Raw genomic sequence first — 13,150 nt, forward strand, 5'->3', positions numbered from 1 at the left:
ATTAATTAGTATTACTTCTAGTACTAATAGTAACAGTAATATGATGATGATGATGATTATTATTATTAGTAGTAGTAGTAAAGCAAATTAATACTAATTGGTATTAGTACTAGTACTAAAAGTAACAGTAATAAGATGATGATGATGATGATGATGATGATTATTATTCCATCTGTTTTTTTTTTTTTTGCAGGAACATTACATGAAAATCATTTATACAACCAGTTTTGGCAAATGATAATGAAATAAAATTCTAATCAAACCCCAAATTGTGAAACAATAATAATGACAGAAACATTTTTAACTGAGTTTTATTTGATCTTATCTTAACTCAAATCTGTGATCTATGGCATTGGCTCAATTCAGTTCCAGGATTAATTTACAGTAACACTTTAATTTCCTTTTGCCTTAATAACAGAAAGTGCATGTCTCACACTGTGCATAAAGTAAACCAAAGAACCGAGGACAACAGGCTGTAATTAGTCCATAGCACTACATTAGCGCAGACAGCAACTGAAATGGTCCTACCAGTTATATTTTAATTCTGTTATATGTTTTGAAGTTCACAGTGTGTTTTCTCATTTTAAATGGTCCCCATTTTACAGCATCAATATACCTGGCCATTGACTCAATCATGAAAGTCAACAACAGTCCTCTAATACATGATTTTCATACCTTTAAAGTTCAAAGTTTTGTTTGTTTGTTTTTTTAAAAAAGAACATTTTCAGTCTTTCAACTCAATGCTGAAATACGAAATATAAAAACAAAATCTATTTAAGGTTACTTTTCAACCCATTCAGCTCTTTATGTTAGCAGGTATGCTAATTAAACCTTATACACTATGTTAGATTTTGAGAATTTACAAATGTTAATATTACTATGATAAACAGATTGAAGACACATGACTTAAAATCTTGCTCTTCCACAGAAGAAAAGTTCTGGTGGCTGGCTTAGATGAACTCTACAACACAGTATATTTGTGAAAAAGCTATTTGGACTATGGTGGCATTAAGAAGAAATATCTATTAGACAACTTCATTTGCTTATCATAGCAAACAAACATTTTAAAAGCTAAAAGGCTTAACTTTACAGTACAACATGTCTTTATTATACATTCCCTGATGCCCTTATTGTAAACAACATAAGGTGCATTTTGTCTCCCAAGTGGAGCAAGTAAAGAGAATAAAACGCAGGCTCATCTCACAACCGATTTGATGCATTGTATACATATACAATGTCCAGCATTTTGCGATTATTCTCCTGATATATTTAGCAGTAAAATAAAATAGAGACAGAAAAAACGCAGCAGGGAAAAACACAGGAACAAAACAGGCTACTGCAAAACCACTGTAAAATGAATCAGTATCTCCTGACTATTATTGCTATACATTTCCTTTTTTCATATACCAAGTGCAAAATTCATGTCTGATATTCCAGTTAATGCTTGCTGCTCACACAAGGTGTCATTGTTTTCAATACTGCGTGCAATCCACTTTAAGCGTGACATATTCTGAATATTCTGAATGCTCATACTGAAAGGCAACATCTAGAACCTTGTCCATTGTTCCTGTATAGGCTTTGTAATAAATAGGTATAAAATAAACTGTACAAATATGGCACACGAACATCGGAACAGTACCAAAACAGTTAGTTAAATGCAACAAGTATATTACACTTTAGGATTCAAGTGTATTAGGCAAACATGGTGTTGGATGTAGGCAGTCTCCATAGCCACTGCTAAAGACGTAAACATGCCTGAAGGTTGCATGTTGTTCCAGTATGCCATTTTAAGAGTCCTCTGCATAGAAAAGTAATGCCCATTCTCTCTACAAGTCTGACGAAGCTTCAGCTTTTTCCAGTCTGATTCCTGAATAAAACAAGAAGAATAAACAGAACAAAACAGGTGATGAACTTCTCATTTTTTGGAGGATTAAAGCTGAAACTGGGCAGTGTATTGTTTTAGTTTTCTGTAGTAGATTACCTGAGATTTCCAGCAGGGGGTGTCAGATTGGTTTTCCCTTTCTGCAACAATGCTGATGATACTTGAGGGCCTTTTCTGAATGAGTCCTCCTTGAAAAAGAAAACACACCCAGCAATGGTTTATTAATGGAATCTGAAACATCTCAAGTAACCTTGACCTGTTTTACTGTTTCATTTTCTATCAGTGAGGTGAATGTGGCTTCGGGTCATTGCTTCAGGACAGTCAAAAGCAGATCAGTGGAACACACCTCTTTGATCTGAGTGGGTTTGGTAACAGGACGAGGTGGAGGAGGTCTGCTTGGAGGGTTTGGTCTAGGTTTTGATGCCACAGATGGAGATGGATAAGAGCTGGAGCTGGTCTCTGAGACTGGAGGACTCTTCTTCTGTAGCGCGTATGCTGGGACTGGCGGTGGTTTGACCACTGGCTGGACAGTGGAATGTCTCGATCTCGGTGTGCCAGTAGGATTTGGCTGCTGGCTAGCCTCCTGTGGAAAAATCACAACAATATGTTACTATGCGGTATTAAAACCTCCAATGCAGCGTACTGATACAGAAGGTGACATATTACCGTATTGTCTGTATTAGGTTTCTTTAGCTGGAATGTTGGATTGGCGTGACCACTAGCAAGAGTTTTGGAGTCTGATGAAGCTGGGACACTGAAATGCAAATCAATGTCAATGCATTTGAAACATGATACGTAGAAGAAAATAGACCAAGTTATGAGTACAAGAATATCAGCAAGCTGCAAATTTCAGTATTACTTAATGGATCTCTGATGAGGGCGGTGAGCCACGTCTTTAAAAGAATGCAACTTCCGCTTGTAGCACCAGCAGAGGAACAGAATTCCCAATCCCAAGGAGAGAACCACAGGGATGAGCACCAGGAGAGCAAATAAGTTGCCTGCAACATCAAATGAAGCCAGTTAAACCCACAACCAACTAAAGCTGCCCTAGTCCATACCTCTCTTATACCCTTCTTACAGTCTATACCACATCAAATAACACAACTGTATGAAGGATGCAGTAGGATTACAGATACAGAAGGATTTAACTTGTTTTCATGGAATAAAACTTGCAGTAAATACTTCCTGGAGGACAATTCTTCCAAATAAATTTAGATTTTACATTTGTTTGAGATGTTTATATTTACGGAAAGAAACTAGCAACAAAAATTATTATATTATATGCTCAATAATACAATATTATATGCCCCTATAAGGTACATTTGAGATCCACAGATAAAATTATCATTCATTCATTCATTCATGATAGTTGAGAAATTATATTCATTAAATATTTGTCAAAAAAAAACAAGCTCTTTTCTTTACATTATACTTCTGTGACCAATGTTAGATATGTGTATATATTTTTTCATTTATTTTGAATAATTGATTCACCTCTGCTTCCAAGAAGTGTTTGCAGTAGCTAATGCATTGAAGCGGATGTTTTCCATTAACATATGAACCTCTGATGAATAACTATAATCCACCTGAATGGCACCGTTTTGTCCTGAGTATTGTAATTAAGGTGTTTGTGCATTTAAAAGCTATTTGCCTGAGATTGCAAGGTATTCAAATCAATTTTAAAGCACAAACAGGAAAATATAACAGGAAATATAAATCGAATCCTTGGAATAAGGTTTCTTCTGGCAATGGTGTAGTTTTAAGATATTGATCCATAACATTTTGAAGCAATATTTTGGAGTAAAATCTTTTTCTCTCTTATGTTCAGTGGTGTGAAAATAATATGTTTATAACATTAACACAATTTCTCACAAACTTATAATTCCATGATCTGAAATGTTGATAGTATGTCAGTGTAGAGGGAAAAAAATTGGGGGAAAAAATTACGCTCGTTAAAGCACTCGTGACTCATTTCAAGTAAATCAAATTCACAAATACAAGCAGAAGGTATGAGTGATGACCTGATGAACATTATTAGGCACTTGGGTGTACTGATGGTGTGTATGTATGTAAGTACGTATATGTAGGTGTTTGACGCACTTTTTGTGGTCACAGGACCACTGTCCACGCTGCCGCCATTTCCTGCTTGGTCACAGTAAGGCGGTGCCCAGCCTGTGTCACAGTGGCAGTTATGATTGTTGTTACACATCTATAAAAGAAAATATTTGTCACATGCATAACCATACACAGTACGACTTGCAGTGAAATGCTTTATACAACTATTCCGACATAAAATAAGAAAATATAGAAAAATATTAAATATAAAGAAAAATATATACATTAAAAATATATAAAGAAAAATATAAAGAAAAATATTAAATATAAGAAAAATATATATATAAAAATATATGAAGGGATTTTAAAAAAGTATAAAAACACACACACATATATATGTATATATGGATATATGGATGGTGGCAGCAGCAGTCTGATAATATAAAGTGCGGATATGTGCAGTTTTGTGCAATATGTGCCGTTTGTGCAATGTAATGTGCAATGTGCAATGATTTATTACTAAATACTAAATTGCAATACTAAAATAAATTAGTAACGTTATGTAATGTAGATGTAGAAGGAGGTTGGATGTTTAAAGGAGATGTATGGATGGAGATGAACGATTCTTAGTCCTCGGTGTTGTACTGGTTGAGGGCCCGAATGGCCTGCGGGAAGAAGCTCCTCCTCATCCTCTCTGTATTGGCCTGTAGGGAGCGGAAGCGCTTCGCTGACCGCAACAGAGAGAAGAGTCCATATCTATGAGACCACATCTGTGTTTCAAAATCAAAAATCCATTTGGTATGCCTTTTCTTATGTCTTGATCACTCTTGTTGAACCTAGTCATCACACTGCATAAGTGCTTAAAAAAGGTAATGATAAAGTGTAATATCTGACAAGTGTGTGAACCCATGACCTGCTACAGCACTGAGCACATAGTAACCATCCCTGAAGGGGATCTGTTCCTTTTCACAGGTATTGCATGTAATGTATTGCATGACTGAAGGAGAAGCTGTGAGTTAACAGGATGACGGGAGGACAGGAAGTTGCTCTGTGAAGCCAAGCCACCCACATGGGCTAAAGATTTGGCAGATCAACAGCGGCAATGCACCAAAGTGAGCACCTACCCCACGACCGTGACACTTGGCATTGCACTCATCCGCTTGCAGGAAGGATGCGTTGCGGCACTCCCCGCCAAAACAAACCTGCTCCGCGAGAGATAACAGACAGCATTAACATATATGGTCAATGGCAATGGTCCTTGTTACAACAGTTACACTTGACTACATGTACTCAGTACTCACCGCATTGTCCCCACACTTGGTTCCTGTCATAACTAGCCCAGGGTCGAGCATGTCTCCCAGATCCTCCTCTCCCTTGCCAGGCCGGTAGACATGTGTACCTCGACACAGGATCTGACGCTGACCACGGCGGATGGTGGTGTCGATGGAGACTGCGTTGGCTTCAATGGGCTTGGTAGCAGAACTCTGACATTGTATCTTGCCGCATTTAGCATCCCTTAGATGAAAATCTACGTAAATATGTGTCTTTCCATTTTATTTTGAATCTACAGCTTTGTTTCTGTGAATGATGCTCACCTCTCATTGCACTTCCTGTATTTACCCATGAGGTTTTTGCCACAGTTTCCATAGGAGTCTCCAGCCCTGTTTACCTCAGTGAAGCACAGATCCGGAGCAGTTCGGGCATCTGTGAAGGGACACAGAGAGCCATGTGCTTAGTCATGTGCTATACAGATTTTAAAACCTTTAGCCATTACCAAAGGGATCAGGAACAAACGCTCACTGGCCCCATTAGCAGGCCTGTATGTTTAACTTTGCACTAGTGCAAGTTGCAAGTGTACCACAGATAAAACGTGTATCATTTTAATTTTGGTCTTGTTCATAAAAAAACTAGAGGAAACCCCAAGCTTGTCAATATTATTCCTTTAAAAGTTCTCTAATTAGTAAGCCTGAGAGGATTCTTGATCTATACATGATCTCATTATCTTTCTTCTCTTGGCTTCTTACCTCAACTCTAATACATAAGTAATAAATCTTGTAAATGTATTAGAGTAATCTTTATTACTCTAATTACATTGTAAATGTATTAGAGTAATCTTTATTACTCTAATACATAAGTAATAAATCTTGGCTTCTTACCTCAACTCTAATGCATAAGTAATAAATCACAGAATTACATACAAATTTGGTTTTAAAAATCCAAATTTGTGAATATGTTGTCATATGAAAAAAATGTAAAAAAAAAAATATATATATATATATATATATATATATATATATATATTTTTTGTTTGTTTGTTTTTTGTTTTTTGTTTTTTGTTTGTTTTGTTTTGTTTTGTTTTGTTTTACATTTTTTTCATATGACAACATATTCACAAATTTGGATTTTTAAAACTCAGTGCCTATCTTCTCGTCTGTTTGTACTACAACTTTTATTAACATGTTGACCATTGATTATCTTATACTTCACTGGGGTCACATTTCTATAATATAGAGAACCAAGACCTTTTAGAATCTACTGTATACTTGTATATGCCTAGAATTACTCGATTTGACTCAACTCATCAATCAGCTAAAGTTAATATGTTTAATAGATTTGTCTAACCTTTCCCCCAGAGAGAGAGGCACTGCTGCTCCAGGGTCAAGCACATGCCTGTGTAACAGTAAGCTTGGCCATGTGCACAGGGGCTGCCATCCACCAGGTAGAAATTAGCAGGGCAGGACTCTGATTTACCATCGCAGTACTCAGGCAGGTCACAGGAACCTGAGGGAGCACGGCAAAGCACTCCTGGACTTTTCAACTAAGAGGAAATAAGTCAAGAATAAAGCTGATGAGAAAGAGCACAGTGATTTTTCAGGATGTATTACTAAAGAGAGTTATGAACGACTAAACTACCTTGCAGTTCTCACAGCAGACTCCATCTGCACACTCAGCACCCGCCTTCAGCGTGCAGTTATTGGCGTTACAGCATGGACTGGAACATTCCTATAAAGAGAAAAGAGAAAGTGAAAATAGAAAGGGAGACAGAAAACCCCAGAGACAGAGGCTAAAGAGTGCAGGTAAGGCTCTGACCTCCACGTCTCCACAGTCACACTCCTCCCCCTCCTCAAGGTAGCCGTTGCCACAGCGCTGGCCTCCGTACATGACCCGGGTGTTTGGTAGATTGAACAGACATTTTCCACCACCTGAGCTCAGATAGCGCTTCAGCTCTCCCTGGTTACACTTGTTAAACACTCGAGGGAATGGGTGTCTGTAGACAGGTAGAAAGAAAACAACAACCAGAGGAGAGTTAAGATTCAAAGGCATTTCTTTTTATGCTAATCACTTGGCGCAAAAACAATGCATGAAACCACGGGATATTATATATTTCTGGCATTTTGCTGTAATCAAATGAGCTCTTCTTATTCCACTTAAAAGCAAGATGCTCTGACAAATCTGTAAAGTGACTAGAAAACACAAAATATAGAAATGGGAAGACATTACAGCAATGCACTGTGTAATGCACAGATAGAGTGAGAGATCATGATGACAAGTACAAATAACCTGTGGATTCACGTGACAGTGTTTTCTGTCTTCTCTACCAAAGCAATAAATTTGATGATTTAATTGATTCTATTAAATGTTCTGTGTTCATGAAATATGGCATGGTGGTGCAGCGGGTAGCATTGCCGGCTCAAAGCTCCAGGGTGCTTGGTATGATCCTGAGCTTGGGTTACTGTCTACGTAGAGTTTCACACGTTCTAGTGTCTGTGTGGGTTTCTCTGTGCTCTCCGGTTTCCTCCCACCTCCCAAAAACATGCTGTGAGGTGGGCTGCTGACTCTAAACTACCCCTAGATGGGAATGAATGTATCAGGGTGTATTCATTCATCATGGCCTGTATTCCTTGGCTACTCCAGGCTCTGGATGCACTGTCTTCCAGACCAGGATAAAGCACTTATTGAAGATGAATGTAATGACGTGTATGTTAAATGTAGTGACATAAATAATGCAGATCCCCAAAATTAGGTCATAGAAAATGGGATAGGAATTTTTATGCTGGAAGTTGAGGTGAAGGGAGAAAACATTTTGTCCTTACATTGTAGGTAAGAGTGTTGTTTCACAAAGTAAAATTTCACAGACAGCTGTACAAGCTAAAAGCCAAGATAGAACTTTAGGATTTTTGCTTATGTTTAAGCTAAATACCAAATCCTGTTATAAAATACCCCTAAGATCTCAAGATGTCCTTCTCATACTCATGAGCTAGATGAATGAAATGAGTGACTGGGTGTTTACAGCTGTTTGTGTAAGTAGCTGGGGTCTCACCCGGTAGCTGCAGCCATGATGCATCCTCCCTCCTCTGGCAGGGCCTGGCAGCAGCCCTCACTGTCATGGTTCATCCCAAAATTATGCCCCATCTCATGAGCCATGGTGGCAGCGACCCCAACTGCAATTTCAGAGTGGTCCTAGAAAGACAGAGAGAGAGAGACAGAGAGAGAGAGACAGAGAGAGAGAGAGAGAGAGAGAGAGAGAGAGATGAGGCATGTACATCTGGGAAAGAGATACAGATGGTGAATAATACTGCAGGTTGTTTTACCGAGTTAACTCCTCCTGACTGGTATTCTGAGCACATGGCTTTAAGAGGAGCCAGTCCTATAGTGGTACCCTGGAACGCCATGCCCCTAAAAGAGCCAGCAAAAGACTTGCTCAGATCCTCCATCATATGTTTTTGATTACACTAAATGCACTACTCTACATTCACATTTTATTTGATTTTTTTTATTAAGCTGGTCTGTGATAAATGGCTTTGCTTTAACAGCTGACGTTATTGGCTGATGGACTGACGTGATGAGCTGTGCGTTGTCATTGGGCAGCTGTTGCAACTGCTTCCTCCTCCAGGTCAGGAAGGCCTCCAGGGTGCTGTAGGGGTTGTCTGTTACACTGATCTTATCCCCGTCGTTCCAAATCTCCAGCAGGATCAGGGCTACCCGGATGTTCAGTGCTTTGTAATACTGATAAGATCAAAAGATGCATTGTGTTAAAAGTGGACAACATAAGGGCTAAGATATAAGATTTTTTTTTTTTACTTTATTTCAGTTACACCTTTGGTGTCTTGCTTTTAAAGAGGTGAGGCTAGGAAAACCTGCCAAATGTCACTGCAGTTGAATTCTAGCAAACAGCCAAAAAGAATGAAACGTCGAGGTTTAACAGTCTAGCTTGGTCAGTCTGTCTAAAGCTAGCTACGTGTATCTTAGCAATGTATATTCAGTGAAGCTTATGCTTTGGATACGTGCCATGGCAACAGGAACAGAAGTGATAAGACTAGAGAGACTGATGTGGATGATGCTTACATTATGCTTGTACAGCATATTAATTATTATTATGTTTAATTTATTATACATTTAATTAAATGCCAATTAAATAAATAATTGTTGCTTTTAGACATGGTGCTTGTGTCTTTTAGTGCAGTTAGAATGGAGTCTTTAAGTGCAGTTTTCTCTATTTTAACTTTGCTAAGATACATTAACTATAACTTCTGCTAGAGATGCATGCAAAAGAGAAAAAAAATATATTATTGAGAAAATATTCAGTTTTCAGTACTATATACTATATATAGTACTACATACAGAAGATATAAGATGTGTATCATTCCACTTTACTTCTCCATGGGCTAATAAAGGTGCTAACAGAAATGAAATTACATAGGAGAGAAATAAATCTGTCTTTCAGAATAACAAATGACATTACAAATCTGACATCAAAGTTTAGAAAACCAGAAAAAGTCATAATAATAGTACAAATTAATTTTGCAAAAAAATTACATCTTTGAAAGTGAAAATATATTGAATATAGTGCAATTTATCTAGTAGTTCCAATTACAAGACTACAAAAAAAAAACAAACAAACATATATTTAAACCTATTTCTAGACATTTTTACTATTTACCCATTTCAGGATTGAAAAAGTTTTGTATTACTGGCAGAAAATTTATTTCTATTTCTAGAAAGAAGCAAAATTATCTTCCAAAACAATAAGGAAATGTAAAGCTTGAAATGACTAAAAGCATTTCAAACAGGCTGAATAATATTATATTTGATATATTAACAATCTAATAAAAAATGTATTGGATGGATTTGCTCCTATTCAAGATATTTTCACTTGCTAAGATATAATTTTTTGCTGTTTTTTTTTTATTTTGTAAGTATAGTAAACACATTTCATCTTTGACCTATGTAACAAAAGACATTAAATTTGGATTTCTCTGTTATTACCTTGTCCACATAGTTAGCAGCTTCAAGTAGCTTTGTCTTGGTTTTCACCACGTCACTATCATGTTTCACAAACTGCAGCAGAGGCAGAACAGTGGTCATTATGTCATTCTGACCTCTGCGGTCTCCCAGCCACACATACACACATTATACACAGGCATCATTAGGATGCACTGCATTAGTGCCGAGGCAGATCGATGATGAAAGGAAGTACGGTTATTATCTCTGGCACCACCAAAGTGCTTCACAGGCGTACTGAAACAAGAGCAAATCCAACTCATTCTGCATTTCTACAGCAAAAGATTAATCAAAGGCTTTAGCATGTCACCTTTCATTTTTTGCACATGCAATTTAAATACCATTCTGGGTGGAGTGCATCAAATATTGAGTTTCAGTCCAGATTATTTTACAATATTTGCTCCTGGTTGTGCCTTTACCTCAGCGTGATCAGCCACCATCATCAGCTCCACATACTTCATACTACGGCTGACATCTCTCTTCCCCTGTAGACAAACCCACACATGTTAAAGTGTTACTAACATCATGACTCATTGCTTCCAAATATACCTGACTTGACATACATTATGTAATATGCCACTTCCTATAAGATATTAACGTCCACTTTAATTACTCTAATTTTGTTCAGTATCATCGATACAATTATTTAATGTGTGCATCAGAGACAAAGATAAATAACAGGTTTCCAGAACCCCTGATAATGACTGATTTGAAATATATTCACCCTAGTGGCATGTGCAATCCCACCAATCAGCTCGCCCAGCTTGTCTGTGTGGTTGTCCCCTCCATAGTCTTGGCTGCAGGTGCTCATGGGCATTTTCAGGTTCTCAGCATGGAACACTGCATGGCCCTGAGAAACGCTGTGGTTGGCGAGAGGTTCGATCATGTATGTTGCACTGCGGTTCAAGGCAATCATGCCCCTGGAGATGGAACAAGACACAAAGTGACTGACAGAAGCACTAGTCTCAGCCTCAGATGCTCTGCTTATAGCACATAGAGCATCTCTTACTTTTTGTGCACCTTTCTGGTCACAAGCTTCAGAATCTAATTCACTATTCACACATCCATGTATAAGCACAAAAAGGAAATCAAATGTTTTTAAACACTGTGATTCATGGAGGGTTTCAGAGAGAGCAAGATGTAATCACTGGATTGAAAAAAATATTCACAGCATAACGACTTTAAAGTTAGTCAAGAGTTTTGTTTGAAGCAGTAGCATGGGCTATGAGAAAGGTCTATGGGTGGTCAATCGTAATGTCAGTCAAATAGCCTCTTTCTTTGAAAGTGGCCGGTTCATGGCCATGTTCATCGACAGAAAGTACCAGAACTATGTAGAAAAAACTTGAAATCTGGCTTGTGAGACTAGTTGCACATTGGCTTTAGTTATACAGATTCTGTAGTTAAAATAAATGCACATACAAAAGATTCAAGCAAATAAATGTAAATTAGGACTGACATCCGTATATGGGTTATGGATCAGGAGTAGTTCAGCCAAAAATGAAATTTACACAATCTTTCTACTACTGTTGTCTATTTTAATGTCGGCATCACAGTGTCAAAACAAAAGAACATCTACTAATAACTCAACACATTTTAATTCAGCACTTACGTTTTTGGGATGACTGACTAGAGAAGTGTGTATTTATGAAATAAGCTAAGATATGATTTTATATATAAGGTAGCACAATGGCATAGTGGGTAGCGTTGCCACCTTATAGCTCTCTCCATGTCCACATGGGTTTCCTCTGGGTTCTCTGGTTACCTGCCAACTCCCAAAAACATGGGTTGGCTACTCAAAGAATCGCTCCTAGGTATGAATGTGTATGCAAATGTCTGTGTGCATTGTGCACTGATTCCCATCCAGGGTGTATTGCTGCCTTGTACACAGGACAGGCTCCGGATCCACTGTGACTCTGACAAGCATAAAACGGTTATTGAAGATGAATGATTATATATAATGAAATGTCTGGGGGTAAGCCAGGTCTGTGCTGACGCTTACTGATTTCAGCCCTAGACTCATTACATCGCCATAAGATAATAAGCTCTTAAAGCAAGTTGCTGCTTACTTAGCTTAACATAAAGTACATTATGAGAAAAATCAAATAATAAATGAATCACTTTTTTTTTAAAATAGTCCCAGATGAGTGGGAGCAGCAGAAGGATGAAATTTGTTTAATGGCCAACTAAAGTTTACAGCACATACAGCTGCCAGGGTCACTTGGAGCAAAAAAAAAAAGATGGTGTTGTTTCCGATATCTAGGAGTGCACAGCTTTAGGAGTTCCCAACCTACACACATGCACGAACAGATGTGCACACACACAAATACATACACAGTCCAAAACAAGGAATAATACAAAACAACCAAACTTGCAGATGTCCAATCCTTGGATGGTGTACACACACACACACACACACAAACAAAATACTGCTAACTGTAAGCTATCCAGCAAGAAAAATTTACATTCACAGATAGCAAGGAAGCAATGTGAAAGTTATAAATGATTAAAAAAATAATAAAGCATGCACAATTACAGATAAATACAGGCATATACATCTGAATTTTTTTTAGTTGAGGTATAGTTTGCAGCTGCAAAATGCATTCTGGAAGGGGAGCGATATGTGTGTGTGTGTGTGTGCGCGCACATCTGTCCATGCGTGTGTAAGAATCAGTAACTTGAGATTCTGGAAGCAATGTCAAGAGCAATGCCATCGGCTCTGTTCCAGAACATGCCCATTAATTTGTAAATGTATTCAACCCGCACTGTCCGAAGTGGTACTGAGACTCTGGTGTCACTCAATGCAGGCCTGTTTGTCTCCTCTGACTAACGCAAGCAGGAAGCCGACTCTCCACATCACACACAGCACGAAACAACACTCCATACATGCCGTGTCATCCCACTCAGAGCCCAGAGATCCAGCTATGCTTGGCT

The 13,150-nt window shown here is 38.0% G+C and overlaps 1 protein-coding gene across 1 annotated transcript in view; it reads right to left on the reverse strand.

The window, feature by feature from the left end:
* Positions 1-295: 295 nt before the first annotated feature.
* adam19b (ADAM metallopeptidase domain 19b) overlaps positions 296-13,150 on the reverse strand; it is a 29,366-nt gene continuing 16,511 nt past the window's right edge. The window contains exons 6-23 of the mRNA XM_026918083.3: positions 10,944-11,139; positions 10,639-10,704; positions 10,205-10,276; positions 8,778-8,944; positions 8,530-8,614; positions 8,259-8,398; positions 7,028-7,205; positions 6,851-6,940; positions 6,560-6,755; positions 5,533-5,641; positions 5,239-5,452; positions 5,062-5,139; positions 3,983-4,091; positions 2,742-2,880; positions 2,549-2,636; positions 2,229-2,465; positions 1,982-2,070; positions 296-1,867 (exon numbers count right to left, since the gene is read on the reverse strand). Of these exons, the coding sequence (XP_026773884.3) occupies positions 1,846-1,867; positions 1,982-2,070; positions 2,229-2,465; positions 2,549-2,636; positions 2,742-2,880; positions 3,983-4,091; positions 5,062-5,139; positions 5,239-5,452; positions 5,533-5,641; positions 6,560-6,755; positions 6,851-6,940; positions 7,028-7,205; positions 8,259-8,398; positions 8,530-8,614; positions 8,778-8,944; positions 10,205-10,276; positions 10,639-10,704; positions 10,944-11,139 (2,275 nt within the window). The 3' untranslated portion in view covers positions 296-1,845. The remainder of the gene's footprint in view (positions 1,868-1,981; positions 2,071-2,228; positions 2,466-2,548; positions 2,637-2,741; positions 2,881-3,982; positions 4,092-5,061; positions 5,140-5,238; positions 5,453-5,532; positions 5,642-6,559; positions 6,756-6,850; positions 6,941-7,027; positions 7,206-8,258; positions 8,399-8,529; positions 8,615-8,777; positions 8,945-10,204; positions 10,277-10,638; positions 10,705-10,943; positions 11,140-13,150) is intronic.

The sequence above is a fragment of the Pangasianodon hypophthalmus genome, chromosome 7 (assembly GCF_027358585.1).
Source record: "Pangasianodon hypophthalmus isolate fPanHyp1 chromosome 7, fPanHyp1.pri, whole genome shotgun sequence".
NCBI classification, from domain to species: Eukaryota; Metazoa; Chordata; class Actinopteri; order Siluriformes; family Pangasiidae; genus Pangasianodon; species Pangasianodon hypophthalmus.